The sequence below is a fragment of the Pseudonaja textilis genome, chromosome 1, assembly GCF_049901715.1.
Source record: "Pseudonaja textilis isolate UNSWEBS1 chromosome 1, rPseTex1.2, whole genome shotgun sequence".
Lineage (NCBI taxonomy): Eukaryota > Metazoa > Chordata > Lepidosauria > Squamata > Elapidae > Pseudonaja > Pseudonaja textilis.
In genome coordinates, this window is record NC_141990.1 from 308,785,438 (window position 1) to 308,811,679 (window position 26,242).

Below are 26,242 nucleotides of genomic sequence, written 5' to 3' on the forward strand. Positions count from 1 at the left end.
TAAACATGTTCTCCATTCTGCTCATAATTTTGCTGGCTTTCTTTTAAAATTGGCCCACTTTGTTAATGTCAGACATTATACAAGTATTAGTTCTCCATGCTGTGTCCAGTTAGATGTGTTACATAGCAATCTTTATCTTTACCAGCTAATATGGTCAAAGCTGGGGTAACGGGAATTGTAGTCCAAAATATCTAAAAAGTGGGGAAAGCTAGCTGTAGTAACAAAAACTCCTGTTCCTTAAAGGACCAACACTTCTCTTAAAAACTTTTATCAAAAAATTAGAATTGTGAAATAATGCATGCCATACTACATGTTATACCAGTTTCACGTCTTGTACATTTCAAATAAAGAATAGAAAATTGTAATTATGAATGCTCATTAAGAGAAGTCCCAGCAACCTTTATGCAACTAGTTCTCAGAATTCCTTGAGCAGAGGTTCCTAAAAGATGAATAATGTAGCAGTTCCAAATGTATTAAATAGATTTCCAAGTGAACTGTTCTTGTATTGCAATGAAAGGCAATGAAATTACCACTTCTCGTGGCCTGGCTTTTTCCATTCAAAACAAAATAAATAAATGACGAAAGAGATTTTCATCAAAATGATGTGAAGTCTTGAGGCTATTTTCCTAGACATTTTCTGCCAATGACTCATAAATTGTAGTAGCTGTTGTCACAGATGCTGAGTGATTAAAAAAATAAATCCACCTTATGAACTGAAGAAGGGTGTTATAGATAGAACCATAAGGGGAAAAGGGGAAAAAAAGAGAAAGGTCTTTGTGATAAGATAAAGAGATAACAAGGGTGTTGGTGAAGATATCTCTGGGTGGAAACACTAGGAAAGCAAAATTAAGGCATGCTGATTAATGAGGAGGGAACAAACCAAAAAGGAAAAGGTAGACATTGGTAGATTTACCCATCTGGGAGGCAGCCAGTGGAACTTGTCTTTCTTGCAAGGACAGGAAGGGCAAGAGGCAGGGGAGTGACAGTCCAGACTGAGCACCAGCCTGGCCCCATTACAATCCTGGATGGAATTTCTGAAGTTGGTTTAAGCACCAGAGACAGGGAACTTAGACTGCAATGCAGAATTGCCCCATGTCTGTAAATCTGATCTTTAGTCAATGAGTTGAAACAGGATGCAATACCAGCACTACTGAAGAAATCATAAAGGAGACATATTTTAATTACTGATGGTTTATTTGATGATTTATTACGGCTTCCTGATGCAATGTCTTGAATGCAATGTCTTGAAAAAGCAATGTCTTGAAGACTGAATGTTACCTCTGGATTTGCCTCCATTTGTTGTAGAACATCAGCAGCGGGAGAAGATTATGATTCTTGCCTGCACTCCAGAAACATCTGGTTGTCAACAGTAAGAAACAAAATACTGGATTAAGATGGAATTGACTTAATCCATCAGGGTTGCTCTTCCATCCTTACAAAAATTACATGGAGCAAGCTTGCACAAGAGATCTCCCTTTGGGATTGAGTTAAAACATGGGAAGCTGGGGAGGTTGAAGACAGCTGGAGGAAAAAAAATGTAAACTTAAAAGACATTCACAAGCACCCACTGTGTCTACCTTATGACTAAATAAATCCAAGAGCACTACTCTGTGTGTGTGTGTGTGTGTGTGTGTGTGTGTGTGTGAATTTCTCTGAAATTCTGTTCTTTGGGGGAAAAAAAATATTTCCAGCATTGAGCCTAAGTGCTCTTCTATTGACAGTGGCCGTGTCAGCTTGCTCTTGATGTTCCCACAATACTGTGGGTTTCCACTAGGCTTCATAATTTGAACTGATCAACTTTAGAATTTACTTGGTATAGCTGCAGCAGCAGCACAAAAAAATATATAGCAAAGATCAGAGAGGGCGGTGGGGGGAGAGAGGGAGAGGGAGAGAGAGGTGGTTGGTAGATAGATAGATAGATAGATAGATAGATAGATAGATAGATAGATAGATAGATAGGCAAGCAGGCAGGCAGCCAACCAACCACACACACACACACACACACACACACATACACACACCAAACTATTCAAAGCAAGGATCATTATGAAGGACACAGATGAATGGTTAGAAATGCTACCCAAAGAAATTTAAAGCTTCAGATTAGAAAAAGGAAAACATATCTGAAATTTACATCAACTCCATTCCTGAATTTCTGTAGTGCTTTCGGTCTTTGCACACCAACCTTTGCTTTCACTTTTTCCATTCATCACTTTGTATGTCATTTTTAACATTCTCACCTCTCCCTTTTTGATGATCTATGGTCTTATACTATGATTCCATAGTGTAGGATCTATAATCTCAAGAAAGAACTCAAGGATTCAAGGAGAAAAGCACCCTCTCCTCAACCCTGGCAGGGCAGGGCAGGGCAGGGCAGGGCTAGTTACTGTAGATAAAGAGGGAGAAAACTACACACTCATTAACACTGTTGATATTACCTAGTCGGGTAATGAACATCTACAAGCAAACGATCAAGCTCAGCTAACATCAAGGACTCCATGGTGCTTCATGTGTTTCCTTTCCTTCTGCCCTGCATCAAAGGAAGGAAACAAGGAAAAGACAGAAACTGCTGGCCAACAGCCATTGTTAGTGCTTCCCAACTGGCCAGCTAGAGAGAACTTTGGAAGATGATAACATTCATGGAATGTGTCAGTGTGCCAGAAGTGATGCTGATAGCTTTATAGAGGTGGGGCTAGATACTCATAGAAAGGTTCTTTGCTCTGTTCAGACAATTTATTCTAAGTTCTATTCACATCCAGCAGCTTCCCAATTTCAAAGAAGACCAGTGTTGAAGGTTTCAGGAGCAGAAAATGAGCAGAGAATGAGATTTGGAACAAGCACTGAAAAAGTAGTTGATACATAGATGATTACAGGACTGGAGGGCTTTCTCTTGAGTAGACTTTAACCTCCACCATTTGTCTGCACATCGTGTGCTTTTTTTCTTTTTTCATTTAACATTGGATATTTTTTTTAAATAGCATTTTATTAGAGTTTATTATAACATTAAATGCAATTGGAAACAAAGATCAGAAAAGAAAGGGGAAAGAATGCAAGGATGTAAAAAGAAAAAAAAAGTAGCGACTTCCATTTTTTTCAGTGCAGGGCAATCCAATATAGTTAAAGCCTTACGTTTTTACAAGCCATTTCTAGAACAACAAACTTCATTTAAATATCAAAACCTTAAATCAGAAATTTTTCAGTTTCAAGCATAAAGTCCAGAAGTGGTTTCCAAGTGGAAACAAAACTGAATAAGTTCATCTCTTGAATTAAAACAGTCAGCTTTGCTCTCTCTGCTAATTTCGTTGTCTTTTCCATCCATTCTTCCACTGTGGGAATTGATGTATTTTTTCCATTTTTGTGCATATAGGATTCTCACCACTTTTCATTCAATGTTGTTAAACACATTCCATGTTTGGATTAATGACATGGCAAATCACCAGGAGTGATTAGTTTATCAACTCTCTTAGTTCAACCATCTAGATCTTTAACTCTTTAAGAAGTGTCATTTAAAGCCTTGAGAACACCCAGAAATAAGCCTCGGGCTTCCATTCTGTTTTTCTCTCCCCTTCAGTAAAGATGCAAAACAAAAAATTTCCAGCTTCTATTTAAGCATTTGTGAAATTTGGGTAGAAGGAAGGAGATTGGTTGTTCAACTGATAAAGCTGTAAGAATCAAGGCTTACCTGCAAAAAACCAAAAGTGTATTTTTTATTTTTTTTGCAAGGAAAATTTCAGGGACAAGGGCATGGAAATTTTCTCCTGGTTACGATGCAAGATGGAGCTGTAGTACCCAAGCTGACCATTTAAGACCAAAAATACTTTTTATATACAGACATTCAATTTCAGCTGTAATAATAATAACAATAACAGAAGCGAAAGAACCGGGGAAAAATCACAAAATATAAAGACCAGCAAACAGAAGTAGAATGACTGTGGCAAGGGCAGTGCCAACAGTAATAGGTGCCTTGGGTGCAATCCCAAAACATCTGGAGCACCACTTGAACAGCATCAGCATTGACAAAATCCACCACCAGTCAATTGCAAAAGGCAGTTTTACTTAGAACAGCTTACATCCTGCAATAATTTTAAAGTATTAAACCATAGCCTTTGCCTATCCTAGGTCCTTGGAAAGAACTTGATAGATGGACAAAAATGCCAAATCCAGTCTAAATAACTGCCTAATTGTATGACTAACCATAATAGTCACCAAACATTGGTTTATTAATATAACCATTCCAATAGTGACAATAGTGTTGAAAACAAGGAAATGGAAAAGATTACAAAATACTGAGTTGTGCAAATAGAGGTTGCAAATACATGGAAGACCTCAACAGTGATACCAATTGTTATTGGAGCACTAGATGCAATACTAGATGAGTACCTAGAAAGATTTTGGATTGGTTAAATTTGAAACAACGTACAACTTACAACACCCCAGCTACACACAACAGCGCTGTTGCATCTCATACATAATTGGATGCTACCTTTATACAGTAGTTCCCAAGCATTTGGATAAAGCTTGAATAATGAAGTAAATCACCCAACATCATTTTTCTCCATTTAAAGTACTACTATGTTTGAATTCAATTGTCTGTGGTTTCTTCTCCTTCACTGGAGGTTTTCAAACAGATGGGATAATGTGGTGATTGGTGCAATGTGCAGTGGATTGGATTTGATCACATCTTAGGATTTTTCCAGCTCTATGATTCTGTGATTCTATCTCAGATCAAGAAAGACTGACAAATGCCTGTGTCATACATTATGCTAAGCCACAATCTGCTCAACCACAGTTTATTGGCTACATTAACAAACACACAAAGCCATGCATTTTAATTTACAGGACTCAATGGCTGGGTTCACACAACACTTCAGCTTAAAACAAATAAAGCAAAATATAGTTGGGCACAGTATATGGATCCAGTTTTAAAAATGTAGAGCACTGTTTACATTACACTGTTTACTCTTGTACTGGCACATGCATATTTTGGCAGGTCTTGATTTGTTGGTAAAGTGAGAAACATCTCACCCAGGCAAGGCTGACACTGGAACCTTGTTGATGTTGATGTAGCCAGATGGTCAGCAGTGTTATGGCGTATCCATTCCATTTAGGATATGACCATATGAGTCACCCAACATGGAGGAGAAGTAGAAGACAGAACATCATTGATAGTCAACAATGCTTCAGTGACTGCAGTAAGTCTTTGTCAAGTTAACTTCCTGCTATAAAAGAATTATGTCCCTCTCATAGTATTCAGAGAGATTAAAAAGAATTTGTCCCTCTCTCATGCACAGGAGCAAAATAGATAGTACAATAGTTTTGAAACATAATTACTGTATACTTAACGATCTATGAAAACCAGGTCAAACCACACTTTAAGAACAATGTTCCGTTCTGGGCAGCATAGTTCAAGAGGGTTTAGACAATCTGGAACCGATCAAAGGAAGAAGAATGACGGTGATCCGGGAACTCAAAAACTAAGGCTTTGGAGGGAAGATTGGAGGACCTGGGAATATCCATCTTCTTGAGAAGATGGAAACAGGGGAGATGATAACACAGAGAACTGATACCATAGAGAAGAAGATCGAAACCTTTTTTCTATCACCTCCAAGTGAAGGACATGGAGAGCCAGTGTGGAGGAATGGCTGAAATATTTTGCTTTGGGGAGACCCAGGTGCAAGTCAGTTTTCAGCCATGGAAATACATGAGGTGGTCACTTTCTTTCAGGTCAACCTCACACTGTTGTGGGTATAAAATGAGGGAAAATTCTTCGTGACCCACAATGAACTCTGAAGAAAAGGCAGGAAATGAACCAGATAGATAAATGATAGATACATAGCAGTGGTGGGATTCAAAAAATTTTTATTACCAATTCTGTGGGCATGGCTTGGTGAGTGTGGCTTGATAGGCATGGCAGGGGAAGGTTACAACAAAATCCCATTCCCTTCCCATCCCACTAACCTGCTTTCCAGCTCCGTTCTCCTGTGCAGGGCAACAAAAGAAGACCCAGCCGATCAGCTGGGACTCGGGAGGCAGAGAATAGATGGGGGCAGGGCCAGTCAGGGGTGGTATTCTCCAAATATTAAAATTTCCGCTACCAGTTCTCCAGAACTGGTCAGAACCTGCTGAATACTACCTCTGATACATAGGTAGGTAGATAGGTAGGTAGGTAGATAGACAGACAGACAGAATATACAGTATGTTATTCAGATTTAGACTGAATGTTAAAAAAGTTCCTAAAACTAAAACTAGCTTAACTGGAACCAAGGTGGTTGTCTCTTTAGTGACTATGTTCAAGCAGATGATTATATTTGTTGATCATCACTATATATTATCTCTTCTCTAAGCAATTCTGGAGCTCCTTTTGGTGAAAGGCAGGAGATAGCTAAAAATGAAACATTTTATATATCTTTCCTAGCTATGGAAGGAAGACTGGCAGCAGGAAGATGAAGACAAAAACATTGGCCTATTATAGCCTTGGTTCAGTTCTAAAATAAGCCTAGACATTCCTCAATTCCTCAGAATATAGACTGAATCCAGTTGGACAAAATATGTGTTACTTATTTAAGTTTGTCAGCAAAGAAAGTTTATGAATATATCATCATGGCATTTAAACCCGTTCTGCTTAGGACTTTTGGGTGGGGGGAACCATGTGGCTGAGAAATTTTGGAAACCCTTGTCCCAAACATCTGTCTGACACTAGATGGTATTTTAATTATTTATTCTTCTTTGGTTAGATCCTGTCCTTAAGTTCCCATTTCCCTCTCTTTTAAAAACGTAAACGTGTAACCACAGGCACAGTGATGGATTAGCTACCCATCCCAGAAAGTGGATTTTAGCCCTGAGTCTTCTTCCTCTCTAACAAGCTCACAAGACACAATTAGAGATGTAGACAGATCTCAGCTCTTTGAGTGCTGTGTGGCCTTCTGGCTCAACTGAAGTGGTAAGCCTGGAAGTGGGGGAGAGAAATGCAGGGTTCAAATGACAAGCCTCCAATGCACCAGAGTCATCTGAACTGCCAACAGCATTGTAGGCTTCCTTAAAAAAAAAGCGGGGGGGAAACGAGTGGGTGGGAGGTATGACTCAGTGTAGCCTTGAGGAATTTGCATATCTGAATTTGCCAGATGCTTTCCTGAGGGAAGCTGGGGCACAACTTCCTAGGAGGTCTCAAGCATCATTGGAATGAATGGCAGTTCCTTCTAATGGGTTGGGTGGAAACAATTCCCAAGCAGACTGTGTGTGCCCTTGGAGAAAATGTGGTCTCTCCCAGCCAGCTGCTATTTCAGTGGCATGGGCATTTCATTTTCCAAAACTAGCTATTATCTCTTCAAAAGGGTGAACAAGAGGATTTAAATCAATATTGAGGCCGAAATTCATACAGCTCTATAAACCTCAAAAAACAGAGAGAAAAAAAAATCCAAGGAAACTCTCCAACTAAGATGACTGGGGAAGTTGATCAGGGGAATCAAAGTTGAGATGTTTGTACTTCACCTCTACAAGTGTGGGAAAGGACCTTTCTCTCTAACTGGTTGTCACTGGGAACTTTTTTTTTCTAAGATAGGATTAAAATATTGTGTTACTCCACACCTTGTTACAGGTGCTGCTCAGTGGTGGGATTCAATTTTTTTTACTACCACTTCCGTGGGCATGGCAGGGGAAGGATACTGCAAAATCTCCATTTTTATCCCACTCCAGGGGAAGGATACTGTAAAATCCCCATTGCCTCCCCACCCTACTAACCTGCTTTCTAGCTCCGTTCTCCTGTGCAGAGCAACAAAAGAGGACCCAGCCGATCAGCTGGGACTTGGGAGGCAGAGAATAGATGGGGGAAGGGCCAGTCAGGGGTGGTATTTGCTAATTCTTCGAACTACTCAAAATTTCTGCTCCCGGTTCTCCAGAACTGGCCAGAACCTGCTGAATACCATTTCTGTTGCTGCTGTTGAATTTTATGTAGCTTTTTAATATTTATTTCGGTTCGTTCCTCTGCTTTGAAAAATGGACAGCACACTTTTATGAATAAATGAAGGTTAGAGTCTGTATCAGGACAAACCACAGCCCTATTGTGAGGGTATAAACCCGATATAGAAAACAAAGCAATATAATTAGAAGCCTTTCTAAAACCTGATTAAAATGCCTTAAAAGTAGATTGTGACTATGCAGACTAAAGTAGGTGCAAATAGGCCCAGATTCTCAGAAATTGATGACGGCAAAGAAGACAAATAGGATTTACTCCTATTGTTTTATTCCAAGACTTTGCACTGATTATTCCTTTCCTAGAGAAAGAGAATGGCTGTACAAACAGATGGGAATTATATTTTTTGTGGTTCAATCTGGACATCACATCATCTTCCATTTGTTTAGGCAAATGATAGAGAGTATGGATCCAATGATGACCCATGTGAATTTATCTTGGTTGATGATTTTTTGATTGATTGATTTTTTTTAGTGTCAACTCTTAGTCATCACATAGATTTTCTCCATAATGATCTGTCCCCCTGATCTTTCAAAACTTCCAAAAATGCACCCATTATCACTGAAACTGAGTCCATCCACTTTGCTGCTTGCCATCTTTTTGTGTTTCCTTCCATCTTTCCCAGCATTAGGGCCTTCTCTAGAGAGCTAGGTCTTTGCATAATGTATCCAGAAGAGAATAATTTGAACCTTGTCATTTGTGCCTGTGGAAGAACTCTGGATTGATTTGTTTGATGATTCATTATTACCTTGGCTGTCTATGGTATTTCCAAGAGTCTTCTTCAAACTTAAAAAGCATCTATACTCATCCAACTTTCATTTCAGTAAACTATCACAGGGAATAGAACTACTTGCACTATTCTGATCTTTGTACAGTAGGAATACACACATGATAGTATCAGAATATTTTTTCCAAGGCCTTCAAGGCTGCTTTATCAAGTGCTATTCTGCAGCATATTTTTGATTGCTTGTTTCTTTATAATTAATGGTTAATCCTAAATGGCAAAAGCTATCTACCACTTCAATATCTTCATTATTAATTCTAAGACTGGCAGCTAGTTAAAGAATATGGGGTAGAATGGACCAATGATTTTGGGTTATAATATTCAAATGGATTAATAGGAGAGAATGTGGTTAAAAAGCCTCAAATTCACATTGCCTTACAATTTAAAACTTTTTAAAAATGATGTACTGTTGGTATGTGACACCAGAGAAATGGTCTAAAATGTATAAAAGTAATTACAATCATTGTTGTAAATGTAAAAAAACCGGAAGGAAGTACAATTACATTTACAAAAGACTGGAACCTGTTTATAGACTTGTTGTTGAGAATGAATAAAAATGAATTGATAATTTGGGGATTTATTGATTAAGAAGATTTCTTTATGGGAAGAAGGGAACTATGATATGCAATATGGGAGGGTAGAGATGGTCATTGCTATGTTTGTAACTGCTGCAAAGAAGATTGAAACCTGCTTCTTTAGCTATCTTTCTTCTTGTTTTTGTTATTCTTCACTTTTTCTTTTACATTTTTATATTTTTCCTTCTGTGTTTCTGTAGTATTAGAAATCCCCTTTAATAAAAAATATTTTTAAGATTTCTAATAAAGCAGAATATTTGTAGTTCAGGGTTGAAATGGGAAGTCCTTGGTGCTCTCTGAACTTGGTTGTTTTCTTGCAGATAGTTCATTACCCAAACTAGGTAATAGCAGTAATAGATGAGAGCAGCTATAGGCAGATGATCTTTAATATACAGATGACGTTACCTTGTTTGGGTAATGAAACATCTGCAAGAAAACAATCAAATTCAGAAAATACCAAGGATCCCTCAAAAAAATTAAGGCTATTGTACCTCTTGTCATTAGTTTGGCTTTCCCTATATTTAATTTTGTTCCATAAGTTTTACTATAATCCTTGACTTTTATTACTAGTCCTTGCAGATTATTTGCATTTTTGATTACTAGTGTAGCATCATCACCATCGAGCAGGATATTGAAGTTTCTTCCTCCAATTTTATAACTGGGCTCATCTTCTTCCACTGGTTGGTGATATCCATTTGTAACTGCATGGTGAAAGTGTACTACAAGAAGAAATGCAAGTCAAAATTAGTGGTTTGTTCCTATCTTTCTTCTCTTCCACCTCCTCCTTTTCTCAAAATATCTGATGGAGTAGGATCCTCTTCAGTGACATTCTGCGGCAGGTTTCCCAAACTGTGAGGTGTGCCTCCCTTGGAGAGATGCAGACAGAGTGTAGGGTAGGTGAAGATTTTTACTTATGTCCTTATTAAAAGTAAAGTTTAATTGTATTGTTTTCATTGTTTATGTTCATTTTGGTGGTTGGATTTTTAGGGGAAGTGTGTACATTAGGATTGCACTAGAGGATGTGTGATCCCCATTCTATGGAAAATAAAGATGGTGTTGCTAATTGCTCGGGTAGAACTCTGTTAGTTGAAATACCCTGAAATGAACTTATTGATGTAGTTCAGCTGATACAGAAGCCTTTGCTGCTCACACCTATGAGAACCTGAGAGCCCCGCAATGTGTTTAAGCAGACTGCATCTTTCCTATGCATTTTGGTCATCTCCCGTTCTCTCTCGTGCATGTAAGAATTTGAGACAAATACCTTGACAATCCTGCCATACCAATTTCCTGCAAAGCTCTCAGAGTATCAATAGCACTAGCAATAGCACTTAGAGTTATATTCCACTTTACAGTGCTTTACAGCCCTCTCTAAGTGGTTTACAGAGTCAGCATATTGCCCCAAACAATCTGGGTCCTCATTTTACCCACCTCAGAAAGATGGAAGGCTGAGTCAACCTTGAGCATGGTGGGATTTGAACTGCCAAATTGCAAGCAGCCGGCAGTCAGCGGAAATGGCCTGCAGTACAGCACTCTAACCAGGGGTGGGATTCAAAGTTTTTAACAACCAGTTCTGTGGGCATGGCTTAGTTGGTGGGCGTGTCTTGGTGGTCATTTGACTGGGTGGACGTGGCTTGGTGGTTATGTTATTGGCTGGGTGTGGCCAACTCAATATCACTCACATTGAGGCACGCATCTCCTCGCCTGGCCTCTCATGACTGTGGGGATGCTGCAACAGTTGTAAGTGTGAAAAATAAGTCACTTTTTTCAGTGCCATTGTAACTTTGAATGGTTACTCCACACAAGCAAAGTACCAGCAAAGGAGGGGAAAAAAACTCCAGAGATGTTCTTGAGACAGGAAGTCTAGTCCTGCCCAGAATGTAATAAGGGTTAACGGAGAGGCAGTTTCTTTAAGCAACACCAGAATGTTTCCTTCCTGCCTTCCTTACAGGATTAGGCCAGTAATTTCTTCTAACAACCGGTTCTCCGAACTGCTTAGAATGTTAACAATTGGTTCTAGCGAATAGGTGCGAACTGGTAGAATCCCACCCCTGACTCTAACCACTGCGCCACCGAGGCTGTTTTCATGGACTCCATCTAGATCAATCTTCTCCAGTCTGGTGACATTTAGATATGCTAAACCTTAACTCCCATTACAATTGTTCACGGCCAACAATACACCCATGATACTGTGGTCACAAGACTCTCATACTTTCTGCTATACATAAAATGAAACTGAACTGTACTCTTCTGTTTTACACACACACCCAACTAACTCTTGTGTTCACTTGGCAGCAAGTGATGTGATACCTGCAATACCATTCTCCCTCCAACTATAGTATATAAAGCTCTATGGTAGCCAAAAATAAAACCCATAAGGAAGGTTAATTTTTAAACCTCCAAGTTGACATTCTGGCATCTGTGCAGTTGCATGGAATATAAGGTCCAATGACTGCTCCAAATCTCAAATGTTAAACGATAAGAGATATTATTAGAGGTGGGATGAAGGGGTGGGAAAGATCAACTGCTTGAAATCTAATCAACTTCTTGAAATCATGGAGAGCTACCACAAGTGACCAGGAGATGGCAGGCCATAGCAGAATCAGACTCAAGGTGTCAGATGCATTTATTTATATATTTATTTCTAAGATAAGCATTCTTAGAGTAATGCTAAAACAAACACCATAATGAGGTAGTTGAAAATATTACAGAGGGAAGACAATGGAGCAGCACAAATGTAAAATAGCTCGAGTTTTTCAAGCGCTCAAGTAAACAAATTAGATGTCAGGCAAACTTTTTGAGCTTCATTACAAAATGAAAAGTCAGTCTATTACTGAAAAGTCATCTGCAAATAACCATCCCATCATGCCCCAACATGTAAAGAAACTAGAAGTAGAGTACAGAAATACATGGGAAAAATACTCCTTCAAGAGTCTTAGATGTGACACTGGCTGTTCTTGTCTAGGCTCAGAAGTTGAACAGATCTAGTTAGTACTTGAATGGAAGTCCATCAGAATATCCTCAAGGGAAGAAATCGGGGGTGGGGGACCATATTGGAAGAAAGCAGTGGTAAATATTTCTACAGTGCCTAGGTACGCCCATATATTTACAAGGAGCTGTTCAGGGTATCTTTAATTTCATGCCAAAACAATCAGATACAAAGATTTCCCCCCCATACCATCATGCTGTCAAATATCTAATTCTCACTGCACTATCTTATGCCTAAAGATATTCATGCATGTAGTAGGGCTATATTGCTATTATCCTTCTCATCTTGTCATCTTTTTCACCTTCTCATCTTTCCTACTTCATTCTCCTATTACTATCTTATGATTTATCATTTGTATCTATGATTTATGATTGTATCTTATGATTTATGATCTGTGATTGTCATTTTGTTGTTTGCATGTACACTGAGAGCTTATGCACCCGAGACAAATTCCTTGCGTGTCCAATCACACTTGGCCAATAAAGAATATCCCAATTCCAATTCTCCAGACCCTGGGCTCAAAATTGCAAAAGGTTGCATAAGTTAACACATACATGTTTAATAATGTAATGGTAATATTTAGATTTAATTACTATATCTTAGCTATATAGGACTGTCTTCTTCAGCAGGTTTTCCAAAATGTGAACTTCTACCAGAGATGAAATAAGACCACTGGGGAAAACATTCAAGCAAATTTCTTTAATTTTTCTTAAACTTGATGAGAAATTTCAGGGTTTTGCTGTTTTTTTCTGAAAATGTATTTTAATTAACTAATTAATTAAAACTTTAATTATGTTTCATGTTTTTTGTTCATTTTCATTTCATTTTCATTTTTGTTCATTTTCCTTTATAATGGTTAATTGATTTAAGCATCCTGTATTGCAAAAAAAAAAGACAACATATAGACATTATGCAAATTAAGAAGCACTTAATAGTAATACTCCAACCTAATTACATGCATTTATTTCTGTAAACTATCTCCTGTTCATCTAAGCCAGGGCTGTCAAACTTGTGGCCTGCAGCTTGGATGCATCACATACTGGGCACACCCACGACCGGTTTAGAGAAGAGGAAAAAGTCACAATACATCACGTGATGATCAGAGGTGGTATTCAGCAGGTTTTGACCAGTTCTGGAGAACCAGTAGCAGAAATTTTGAGTAGTTTGGAGAGCCGGCAAATACCACCTCTGACTGCCCCCCATCTATTCTCTGCTTCCTGAATCCCAGATGATCCATTGGGTCTTCTTTTGTTGCCCTGCACAGGAGAAAGGAGCTGGAAAGCAGGTTTGTGGGGTGGGGAGGGAATGGAGATTTTGCAGTAATCTTCCCCCAGGAGTGGGGAGGGAATGGGGATTTTGCAGTATCGTTCCCCTGCCATGCCTACCAAGCCAAGCCACACCCACCAAGCCACGCTCACAGAACCGGTAGTAAAACTGGTAGTAAATTTTTTTTGAATCCCACCATTGCTGATGATGCTGTGATGATGTGAGTTTGACACCCACCCACCCGCAATCTAAGCAGTTCCACTCTTTTCTTTCTTTCTACCTCCCCATTCGGGTTAAACATTTCTTTTGAAACGTTTTGCATTTCCACCACAATTTTTTTTTATCTTGTTCCAGAGGCTATATACCTCAGGATAGCGATCCTAATTCTCTCAAATTTTGTGCATATTTCATCTTCATTGGACTATTTTATAACAGAGTTATAAAAGATGTTGGATATTTCAGCAAGCTTTAAGGTTCACTCAACTTGTTTCTGTCACATGGAAACAGCCAATATTTTTGCATTCTTTCATTTAGGGGTATTACATTTTTAATTTTCTTTCATTTTTCTTGGGATGGAGGAAGAGAAAAAAAAAATCTCAATCCTTTCGTGATCAGATTGCGCTAAGACTTTTTCAGCTGCGAGTGTGCCTCCATTGGACTTACAGGACTGGCAAAGAGGGAGCTTTTGGCTAAGCTAAGAGTTTAAAGGGATGTATTAAAAAAATAGAACATGAGTAGAACTTTCACAGTGTACCAGCAAGTGTCATATATTTATAGAAAGTCAGAAAGGCTAAAGCGTTAGAAAAGCATAGCTTCACAAAGAATACTAAAATCAACAAAAGGCTATTTTGGCTATGTCAGAAGGGAGGGGTATCCTTGTTGCTATGAAAAGAGGGTAAAGTAGGAAAAAGTGACAGAAAGAGGATAGGACTCGTCCATTCTTACTTTGGTTTGGTCTTCTCCCCAAACAAGAACTATGTTCAGATGGACCTAAGTAGAATCAAAGACATAAGATGGAGTGAAAATCTAAGTGAAATAAAAATAGAGAGCCAGATTGGTCTAATCGTTAAGCCATCAGAGGCTGTGAGTTCTAGTCCCACCTTAGGCATGAAAGCCGGCTGAGTGCCAATCACCAGGTGACTGTGAATTCCAGTCCAACTCACCTCAGACAGGTTCTATTCTGTGGAAAATAGGAAGAGGAAGGAGTATTAGGTATGTTCACTGTTTGGAGTTATTTATATATAAAAAAGTAGAATTGAAAAAAAACTTTAAAACGAGAGAGGTGGTTAGGAAGCACCTGGTTATCACAAATGAATTTAAGTTTCCAAAACTCCAAAATAAATGAAGTACTTGGTTCATGAATATTACAAAAACAACAAATTCTTTATTAGAGTTTATTAACAATAAATCATGCCAAGCTAGCTCGAATTCACTTTTGATAGTGTGACCAATTTTACTGAGGGAATGGGTGGACCTTTAACAAAGCATTTGACAAAGTCTTCCATAAAATTATAATAAAGATACTGGTCCATAACATTTGAATCCAATAGTTTACGTAAATGACTCTGTATCCAGCTGCAAAGAAGTAGTGTGTATTGCAAGGGTCCATTTGAGTCTCTATACTTTTTCAATACATTTATAAATTATTTGAAATAGTGTGAGAAATGTATGACCTGCATGCCTTGGTAAATCACAGATCATTATGTAAAAGACAGCACTGCTAATGCAATGCTGAGCTACATTAACAGAGGTATAACACTGAGATCATGGGAAATAAAAATTCCATTCTATGCTGCACTGGATGGACTGCAGCTGGAATACCATGTCAAGTTCTGACCACCACAATTTAAGAAGGATGACGAGAAACTAGAAAGAGAGTATGGAGAAAAGCAACAAAAACTTTACAGGGCTTTACACAGAGAGATCCATTCCTTGAAATAGGGATGAATTACTATTCTTAATAATAATTTTCTTAAAAACTAATATAATGTAAAAATAAAAGAATAAAAATAAAAAGCAGAATATGCAAAAAGAGAAAAAAGAGATAGAAAAAATAAGAAATAAGTAAAGAAAAACAAAAAATATGTAAGAAATGACATCCTACTTTCCCCACCACAAGTGTAAACTATTTTAATGATTTTTTTACCTTCTCTTAAAATACAACAAATGATCTCTTCTTTGCATGTTCCATCTCTTTTCTATAAAACAATCCATAAAGCCTTGGCATTTCAGTCCTGATTTCAGGAAAGTTCTTTAAAGGTTACCAGAGGTAGCAATTTATCTATTTTAATGTTGGTCAAATAAACCAACTTTACATTCCTTCCTTTTACTCTTAACAATTTTTGATCTTTAGCCCTTTCAAATAATATCTTAGATATTGATCTCTTTTCATTTTTTTCTTTGTACAATAAGAATGCATTTTTAAAACTGTGATAACTATTTAGTCAAGTAACCTGACTCCTGATGGCCCTTCATTGGAAGTTTTTAAACAAAAGTTGGATATCCTTTTGCCTGAAATGGGAATGAAGTTTTCTGCCCTAAGCAGGAAGTTGGACTAGAAGATATTCAAGTCCCTTTCCACTTTGATTCCATGAAAATATGATTATCAAATCCCAGATGAAACAAAAACAGGAAATAATGCAAAATACTTGGAGGCAGATTTGTTCAAAGGTCCATTTCTTTTCTTAGCCGGCCATTCTCAGCAGTTATCTGCAACACCAAAGTTCAAAAGTGTCAAATTTTCTTTCTATCCTGCTTCTTAGGACAGAATAAAAGAGGCGAAATGTGAAGCATGAATTGCCAGTGTAAAGAGTGAGTCCAGCTGACCACCTTTCTAAATGGCCAGAGTGGCCTTGCTAAAACAAGTTCTTAAAGAAGTTATTTCAAAGCTCTATCAAAGAAGCCTCTTTCAGACATTCTGATGATGAAATCAACTGGCACAGTAAGAGCAGAATTTGGAATATTTATCTTGATAAACAAAAAGAAAAAGAACAGAAAAAGAACCATTTACTATAAGAATTGGAAACTGCAACACTGGCATTGGATGCAGTTGCTGGATAAGGGTGGCATTATTTAGAAAAGAGACCTGATCAGTTTTTTTAAAAAAATGTCTTTGGTTTCCAATATGCTGGTAATTTAAAGAGAAGCTAATAGGGAGGTATGTAAAACAACAAGTGGTATGGAGCTTCAGCACTAGAGGAATACTTCTCCCTGTCTACTCCTGCTCAAGAGTTAAAATCAGCAAATGGAGTTATTCTCTGTGCCCCGCTAGTAAGAAAAGAATATTACGTGAAGATGCAAGAAATGTATGATCCTATAATTATGACCTACTATGCAGAAGTTAGACCTTTCTCCAAACAGGTATTATTTTAGTATCAAATGAATATCATTTTTATCTCCTCAGATTATGCATACTGAATTGTGGGATTTCATCATACTGCCATTTCTATGCTTTTAAATTTTTTCAGAGATTGTTTTAATTGTTTTTATTTTTTGTATCCTTCTCTGTGACCCACAAATACAGGACAAGTTATTTCTCCTCCCCCTTTTCCTTCTACATCCTGCCATATCTCCAGGAACTCATGGTGATGCGATTTACAGGGAGATTTCCCTTCATTTTATCTGCATAGCAACCTCATGGGGTAAATTAACCTGAGCAATTAATTAGCCCAAAGTCACCCCATGAATGACTTGGCCATGACTGAAGGTGGATTTGAATCTGGGTACATTATAAGCTGCCCACAGTGGCTATTATTTAAAATGCAATTGCAGCTCAATAGCTCAGAATTGCCAGGATAATGTGGCATCTTATGTATGTATAAACATGAATCTCTCACAACACGTGGGAGAAGAGAGGCTAAGAAGTACTTGGCAATGTGCAACACTGCTGTTCGGGGTTTTGATAAAGTCAACATCCTGTCTGCCAAGGCACAAGGTTCTTTGTTTCTTTATGCTTCTTGCACATGTGTCCACACAGGCATAATGTTTCCCTATGCACCCTAGTCCTCCAGAGGAGCCACACCGCCAAAACGGCAGGCTACTTTGGGTTCTTGAAGACTTTACACTTAGCACGGAGGCAATTCTGGTGGCCCAGCATAAAGAAAGACGTTGACAGTTATGTGAAGAGTTGGCTTGCTGTCAGGGTTCCAACGATTGTGCTAATTAAATCATGAGCCTCGTTGCATTGGTGGTATAGTGGTGAGCCCCCTCGCACCAGCAGGCAGCTATTTTGGGCTACTATTCGTCCAGTAGCCCATCTCAGCTTGCAGCCCAGTGAGATAGAATACCTATTTATATGACTAAGGTGGCCAACTGTGGATCAACACTACTATAACTCCACGGATGAACCAATGAAGTCTTACACAGCCTTACATGCCACTTGGGCCCTATTGCTACTAACCCCAAAGATCCCACCTGCACAGAAGGGTCTCCCATTAGACTCCAAAGTGAATCTGTAAGCAAAAAGTGGAGACAACCCTAATTCTTCCATCACCCCCACCATCCTACCAGAACCGATGAAGCTTCTTGGATGAGAAGCGAAACATCTTCTTCCTCCAGGGAGGAAAAAAAATCACACACAAGTCCAGTTGCCTTTTGAAAAGACTTTTGGGGACAATCTTTTTATGGATTAAGCTTCCACTAGATCCCAATCTGTGTATGTTTAGGGTGAAGGTGTGTGTGTGAGTGTGTGTGTGTGTGTGTGTGTGTGTGTGTGAGAGAGAGAGAGAGAGAGAGAGAGAGAGAGAGAGAGAGAGAGAGAGCAGTTAGTAGAAAGGTGCACAAATGGCTTTTTGGAATTCTTCACACACATTGTAGATAGATAAAATTAAACTTCTTTCATTACTACTTCCCTTGGATTCGAAGAATGAGATGTAGGGAAGTGCAGAATATCGGAGAGGAGATTGTGTGCCTTAGTGACCTCATAAATTAATAAGTGCTTCACTTATTAAGGGCTTCACACTTACCGCAAGAATTTGAAATGCTATATTTACTGAGCATAGAGTGCTACTTTGTAACGAAGTTTGGGATTATACTTGGCTAAATAAATGGGACACTGTTCTTGGGGAATTGCAAGATTTCCTTCTAGACTCTCATTGGACACTGAGCAGCAGCAGTCCAAGGTCTGAGCTGGATTCTTTGGCAATCAGCCTGAGATAAGGTGAGAAGAGTTGGGTTGTGCATGACAACCCGTTCACACACCCACAAAGCTCTCCCCTGACCTTACAGGCAATGGGTTTTGTAACTTTCCCCAATCTGATGCCCTCCAGATCAGCCCAGCTGGAAGACCCACTCCCACTAAAGTCAACCCTGCAGAAGCCCGTGCCTTTGAAAGAAAAAAAGTGAGTGAATTGAGTGGAGCTACGGAGAGATTGACAGAGGCCAAAGGGGTGGGACATCCACTTGCAAATCCCAGTATGGGAGGGGAGGGTGAAAGGGGGTGAAGCGGAGAGGGCGGTGCTTTGCTTGTGCTGCACTGATGGACAGGCCGGTGCGAGGAGTGACTTCTCCAGCCCACGTGACTCTGCCTGGAGCTGGAAGAAAAGCAGCGGCCTGTGGAGGGGGGTGTTTCATTATATTCAAATATATTCCTTTTCCAGGAGCCACTCCGGAGCATCAGGTCCCAGCGATCGTTCCTATCCGCACTTCGCAGAAGCGGTCCGTAATAGCTACAGCGGCGGCAGCGGCGGCGGCGGCAGCCAAGAGCGATTCTCTCCTCTTTCCCTCCAGCGGACTCCGGATTTCCCTGCGCGGCGAGGTTCCCCCACCCACACGAGTCGTGTTTCACGCTGGCTGTCAAGAACCATGGACTGTTTTTGTATGCCTTGCTTTCTGTCAGTGAGTAGCGCTTTCGTGTTGTTGTTTTTTTCCCCCTCCCTTGTGGTTTTGATGTAAAGCGTAAAAGTCATTTTAAAGGCTAGAAACGATCCGGAGTGTGCGTGTATGTGTGTGTGTGTGCGTGAGAGAGAGAGGAAGAAAAAAAAAAGTGAACGTCTTCCTTGCGGATTTTCCATTTCTGTAATTGATTTTCTTCGGCACCTGAAAAAGAAGTCGCTGCGAAGCGGGTCGGGCTTGCAGACTTAACGCCCGCTCCCTTGAACCTAACAAACTCCCTCGAACCGAGTTTATTTCCGAGTAAACATGGATAGCGCCGCGCTTTACTTATTCCAATAGATTAAACCTCTCTTCATCCTCCCGAAAGGTAAAAGCCCCCTTTAGGGTTTTGCGGGGGGTAGGGGGGGGCAACCTTATCCGCCCCCCCTCCCCCGCTTTCCCCTCCCTCTGGGATCACAAAGCACTTAATCAGGAGCGATCCTTGGGAGTTGGGGCGGGGGAGTGAGGGAAGAGAGAGAGAGAGAGAGAGAGAGAGGCAGGTCCTAGTGGTTAGCGTCCAACGAAGCGGGAAGGTTGTAAAGCACCCAAACGCGTCCGATGGACGAGCGCTCCGCACCGAACGGGAAGGCTTATTAACAATGAACCGGAGCGTCCGACCCGCAGCTCCCGCCCCGCGGGTTTTTCCTCCCTCCGTTGCAAAGGGGGCAGCTCCGACTGAGGAGCGTCTTGAGATTTTACCGGTGGGTGGGTGGGTGGGTGCGTGGGAAACAGTCCTTCCACGGAGATGGATTTGAATGGGAGCGTTCCCTCGAGAACTGCTTCCAGGACAATCCGCCTTTTCAGCCCAGCCTAGTCAGATAGAAACAGAAGGGTGAAAAGAGAGGTGGGAATTCGTTGGATGGGGAACATAAGGCATTAAGCCCAAAGTTTTAGTAGCCACTTCTTTTCTTTTTTAAAAAAAAAAAAAGCTGTTGTGTGCACCCCCCCCCCCAACCCCCAAAGGGTAGGCTATTGGTTGCTTTTTAAAAAATTATTTCACCAACCTTATTTGCTTGCTCTGGCTCCTTTTCTCCTCCCTTCCCTGCTTCCTGCCCCCTCTCACTTCCAACCCGCCCCCCCAGAGACACCATGACGCCTGGTAGCCGAATGCTGATGGTCATTCTATTGTGCCAAGTGATCCTAGGAGGTTCCAACCGGGCCAGTTTGATACCTGCTGAGACTGGGAAGAAGAAGGTGGCTGCGGGTTTGCATCAACAGCAGCAGCGAGGAGGAGGAGGAGGAGGAGGGGACGGAGAGGGCGCCTCAGGAACTGCACACCGCCTGTTCCCAAACCATGAACTCTTGCGTGGGTTCGAGGCCACCCTCCTCCAGATGTTTGGGCTGCGCCGGCGGCCACAGCCCAGCAAAACAGCCATCATCCCTTCTTACATGATGGATCTCTATCGCCTCCAGTCTGGGGACGAGGAGGAAAATCTTCAAGATCTCAACCTCCAATATCCCGAGAAATCGACCAGCCGTGCCAACACTGTGAGAAGCTTTCACCATGAAGGTGCGTTGCAGGATGAGAAGTTTGGTGGGTTCGGTTGTTGTTGCAATAAAAGGAGAAGTGATGGGATTGCAGAATTGTCTCTTCAGAGTAATTGGGGGTGGGGGGGATGTGACCGTATCAGCAACTGAAGCATCCCCTTACAAGCTCCCCCAAATCCGATTGGCTAGCATAGGAAAAGCAGGCTGCAGAAACAGCTGTTTGGAAGCTTCTTCACCTGGGAATTTGACTGGAGGGGCAGGTAGGCAGATTTATTTATTCCCCTCCCTTCCGGATATTTTGCTCTTTCTAGCAATTTGCATTTTGTATGTGGTAGATTTAAGCAGAAAGTTTGCCTTTTCAGAATTATATTCTAGATTGTGGATTGGACTGTCCTGGGAAAGGGAGGGCATAGGATGAGGGTCTCACTTCTTTTCATTTCTTCATATTTAGCAGTCTCCAGAACAGGGAGGGGTTGCTTTGCGGGATATTTTATGCACTGTCCTTGAATATTTTTTTTTAAAGCATTTTGCCTAGGAAATAACAGCCTGTGGTGTTTGTCCTTCTTCTCACTGTCCTAACAGTTAGCAGGGTGCCCGTGGCTTCATTAAGAAACAGAAAGATACGGAAAGCCACAGTTGCACAATTGAAAATTCATCCAGATAGAATTGGCATAGTAATAAAAATAGCAATTATTCCTATTACTGAATAATTATCATTGGTTTCGTAGTTTGAATAGAGCACACTGTGTGTCTGTGTGTTTGTGTATGTGTGTGTGCAAGAGACAAAGTGAGAGCGTCAGCACTCACATCCTGCACATGGAGCTCTAAGAACATATTCCATCAGATAACACCAGCGAGATTCCAGATTTCACGCTGGTTACACTGGATTGTTATCCTGCTCCTTAGGAGTTTATGTAGGAATTATTATTGCCCTCCGTACTAACTTTAGATAAAACTGTTTCCATTCACTTGTTTTGAAGGGGGTGGGTGTCTATACATTCTCCTTTTTAATGACCAATGTGAATGACTAGAAAGAGGTGAGGGGTGTGTTTAACTGGACCTCCAAATGTTTCCTAGCATGAGTTTTGGGTCTCCTACTCCCTAAAGAAAAGTCCATGGTATTCATTTACTTGTTCAGGATTGTATTTTTGGGAATCTGGACTTCTGTAAAGCTGTGAAACTAAGTTGTGTGTACTGTAGGTGAATCTATTCTAAAGAATTTAAAAAAAACAACACATGGAGTTTTAAAAAAGAAATCTGCATATTTCGGAGAGCATTTTTTAGTAGACAAATATCTTTTGCAATCTGCTGTTCTCTTTCAGAGCAGATATATTTCATCTTATCTAACCACCGTTCTGTGAATGGTGAGCTCCATCTGTCTCTTACTGTTGCTTCTGAAACGACTTGAAATTTAGGGATCAGGAGAAGAGCTCATTTCAAAAGATAGGCAGAAGCGTGGGGGTTGAAGCGATCCTGGGAAGGGTTACACTTTTGTTGTTTCCTAAAGATGTGATCACAAATTCTGCTTTCTATTCTCACCCACCCTCCATGGGGCACAGTCCATTTTTCTCTTTATGGTGTCCAGGGCTGGGCACGTGCCTGGCACTCTATCAATGCAAGAATGAATTATGATACAATTAGGACAAGGGATATTTGCACACAGGCATGAACAGGTGCCCTAGCTGAACTTTGGCAGCCTCCTGCAGATGGTCACTGAGGTGGGAGGTGCCAGGCTTGTTTTGGGCAAGTTTGTCTGGAGCACCCAACATTTTGCCTCAGTATCCCCTTGGATCATCCTGGCTGCTGCATCCTAACACTGATAGGAGCCCTACTGATTTCACTGGGGCTAAGTTCCAACTAAACAGTCCTTGAAATATAGATTGCAACCTTCTTGATATCTTGTGAAGAAAGAACTTCATTTGGTTGGCTTAATTTCCCAGGAAATCATGTTGGGGAATCCAGCGAAGAAGGCTGTTCTGTGTTGAAAAGTTAAATCTCAGCAGGGCTTTCCCATGATTTATCTGCTTTGTTGGCAATCTCATGACATGGGCAGTGGCTTGACATTTCCTGACAGTTTGAACAGTTGATCAGTGGAACAACTTGCCTTCAGTAGTTGTGGATGCTCCAACACTGGAGATTTGTAAGAAGAGATTGGACAACCATTTATCTGATATGGTATAGGGCAGGGGTCGGCAACCTTAAACATTCAAAGAGCCACAAAAGTCCTAACTGGAAGCCCTCCATTCAATTCTGGAGCCAACCAGATTCTATGGTGGTTCCCCCCACCATAGAGTCTCCTCCTAGGATGGCATCCTTTTTCCTCTACTTGTCCCAACCAAAAGCCCTATCAATTGTGGACCCAACCGACAACAGGGAGCGCAGCAGTGGGAGGAAAGAGCCACATGCGGCTCCAGAGCCACAGGTTGCTGACCCCTGGTATAGGGTTTCCTGCCTGAGCAGGGGTTTGAAGTAGAAGACCTCCATGGTCCCTTCCAATCAGTGGTGGTATTCGACCGGTTCTGCCCGGTTCTGGAGAGCCGGTAGCGGCGATGAGCAGTGGAGACCGAACCGGTTCTCTTTGCTGCTCTGTGTTTGGCCCACCCCCTTGCCCGGGCTTCCATACTCACTTTTATGGCCAGAATTCAAAGCGCAGCTGCTTTGCGTGGTGCAGAATAGCGCCACGCGGCAGCTGCTGCAGCGACCAGCATCGTGCAGGCTTGCAGGAGGCAAGTTAGAACGCCTCTGTGCCTGCACAAAGTGCGTGTTTGGCATGCGCGTGTATGCAAAGTGTGCATGAGCACAAAGTGCAGCCACCAAGCCACGCCCACCGAACTGGTGGCAACTTTATTTGAATACCACCACTGCTTCCAACCCTGTTATTCTGTTAAAGCAAATGAAATCCATGAAAAGGGGGGGGGAGGAGAATTTTCTTTATGGGAGGGGGCATCCTTTCCATCTTGGTACACAACAGCAGGGAAATCACACCCCGTGGTGTCATCCTTTCACAAGGACTGTTTCTACAATTTTCTGGGCTTGTTAAACTGCATCTTCTCCTTGGTGCATCCTGCTAACCTTTTCCCCTTTGTGCTTCTCTCTCTCTCTCTCTCTCTGTCTGTTCCATCCTCCAGAACACCTGGAACATGTGGCCAACCCATGGAATCAACCCACTCGCTTCCACTTCTTTTTCAACCTCAGCAGCGTGCCGCCCACCGAGCCCATCTCTTCTGCAGAGCTGAGACTCTTTCGACAGCAAATCCATGAAGAGGAAGCCGTGGCAACGGCAGCGGCTTGGGAGAAAGGCTTCCACCGGATCAACATTTATGAGGTGATGAAGCCCCTGCAAGGGGGAGACTTGGTCACCAGACTGCTGGACACACGCCTGGTGCATCACAATGTGAGCCGCTGGGAAAGCTTTGATGTGAGCCCTGCAGTCATCCGATGGACCACAGGTGGCCAGCCTAACCATGGGCTGGCAGTGGAGGTCATCCACCTCTACCCCACGCAGACTCATCAGGGCAAACATGTCCGGATTAGCCGCTCTTTACCTCAAGGAGACCGTCTGGAGGATGCTGAATGGGCTCACCTCCGGCCTCTCCTGGTCACCTTCAGCCACGATGGCAGGGGTCAGTCTCTGCTCACCCGGAGGACCAAACGCAGCCCTAAGCATGCGCACCAGCGGCCGCGCAAGAGCAAGAAGAATTGTCGCCGCCATGCCCTGTACGTGGATTTCAGCGACGTGGGCTGGAATGACTGGATTGTGGCCCCCCCAGGCTACCAAGCTTTCTATTGCCACGGGGATTGCCCCTTCCCTTTGGCTGACCACCTCAACTCCACCAACCACGCCATTGTGCAGACTCTGGTGAATTCCGTCAACGCCAGCATTCCCAAAGCCTGCTGTGTCCCCACAGAGCTCAGCGCTATCTCCATGCTCTATTTGGATGAGTACGATAAAGTTGTTCTCAAGAACTACCAGGAAATGGTGGTAGAGGGATGCGGCTGTCGTTAAAGGAGGAGTGGGGGGAAATGAGTTCTCTTCATCTCTTCCACTTGCCACCTCCCAGCCAGTCTGGCCAAAATGTGCCCAAGATGAAGGGTGGGGTGGGGGAATGGCCTTTGATTTCACAGAGGAAGCCAAACCTGATCAGCCTCTTTCTCTCCAGTAACAACTACAACTCCCTTGATCCATTCTCCTTGACCTTATTTATGTGCAAATGTTTTGACAATAATAATCATATATTTTGGCAAGATATATTTATAACGACATATTAAAATATAAAAAAATGAATAAAATGAGTCATTATTTTAAAGGTGAAGCCAATAGATCTTATAAAATTATTTTTAAATGTTTTTTGGGTGACTATTCAGAGAGGAAAGGGCTGGAGTTGCCGAGTTATCAATGTCCTGCTTTTCCCTCAGGCAGTTGAAAGAACATGGAGTCATTCCCTCCCCTCAGCCCCCCACTGTTTTTAAAATTATCTTAATTGCCCACTATCCTGACCGGCCTGTCCCCCAACTTTTTGTAGGTGTGATTTGGGGAATGATCGGGTTTCTCTGCTCCATCTCCATATAACCTTCCCTTTACCCACCTCTTTTACTTGAGTTTTGAGGATTTGTTTTTAAAGCAACATAGCTGGATTTAATTGTTACTTTGACTGATCAGCCACACCTCTGTAAACAAAGCTTTTTGTGACATCCCTGTCTTTGGCAGGGAATGGTCGCAGTTGGACTATCTTGTAGATTGTTTTTCAGGTCCTGCTACCATGCATGTAGGTACTTGTGATCAACTCTGCATTTCTGAGGGGGAGTTTACTTTTTTTTTAAATCCATTTTTAAAAAATTAAAAATACCCAAAGTGTTTATTATGAGATCACTGCACATGGATCCACCACAATCTTGAGACTGGTGGACAAGGGCAGTGGTGGGATTCAAATTTCTTTACTACTGGTTCTGTGGGCATGGCTTGGTGGGCGTGGTTTGGTGGGCGTGGCAGGGGAAGGATACTGCAAAATCCCATTCCCTCCCCACCCCACTAACCTGCTTTCCAGCTCCATTCTCCTGTGCAGGGCAACAAAAGAAGATGCAGCCGATCAGCTGGGACTCGCGAGGCAGAGAATAGATGGGGGCAAGGCCAGTCAGAGGTGGCATTTGCCGGTTCTCTGAACTACTCAAAATTTCCACTACCGGTTCTCCAGAACTGGTCAGAACCTGCTGAATACCACCTCTGGACAAGAGTCAGGATAACTTCCTCTGAAAGAAATCCTTTCTATTTCAATGGACTATCCCAGCAAGTGGCATTAGAGTAG

General features: G+C 41.5%; 1 protein-coding gene across 2 annotated transcripts; it reads left to right on the forward strand.

Moving 5' to 3' along the window:
- The first annotated feature begins 19,155 nt into the window (after positions 1-19,155).
- Positions 19,156-25,796, forward strand: BMP4 (bone morphogenetic protein 4). Of its 2 annotated transcripts, none has more exons than XM_026698724.2 (3): positions 19,156-19,415; positions 20,534-20,961; positions 24,068-25,796. In XM_026698724.2, exons 2-3 carry the CDS (start codon positions 20,541-20,543, stop codon positions 24,943-24,945), a joined length of 1,299 nt encoding a protein of 432 aa, XP_026554509.1. In that variant the 5' UTR covers positions 19,156-19,415; positions 20,534-20,540; the 3' UTR covers positions 24,946-25,796. The 2 variants fall into 2 exon arrangements, with proteins under 2 accessions (XP_026554509.1, XP_087778560.1); XM_087922434.1 differs by having other exon boundaries at positions 19,357-19,779; positions 24,068-25,214.
- Positions 25,797-26,242: the final 446 nt, after the last annotated feature.

Coding starts and splice junctions, on each gene's coding strand:
- BMP4 (XM_026698724.2), top strand. CDS start 20,541: ATGACGCCTGGTAGCCGAATGCTGATGGTCATTCTATTGTGCCAAGTG. Junction 20,962..24,067: donor GAGAAGCTTTCACCATGAAG/GTGCGTTGCAGG, acceptor TCCATCCTCCAG/AACACCTGGAACATGTGGCC.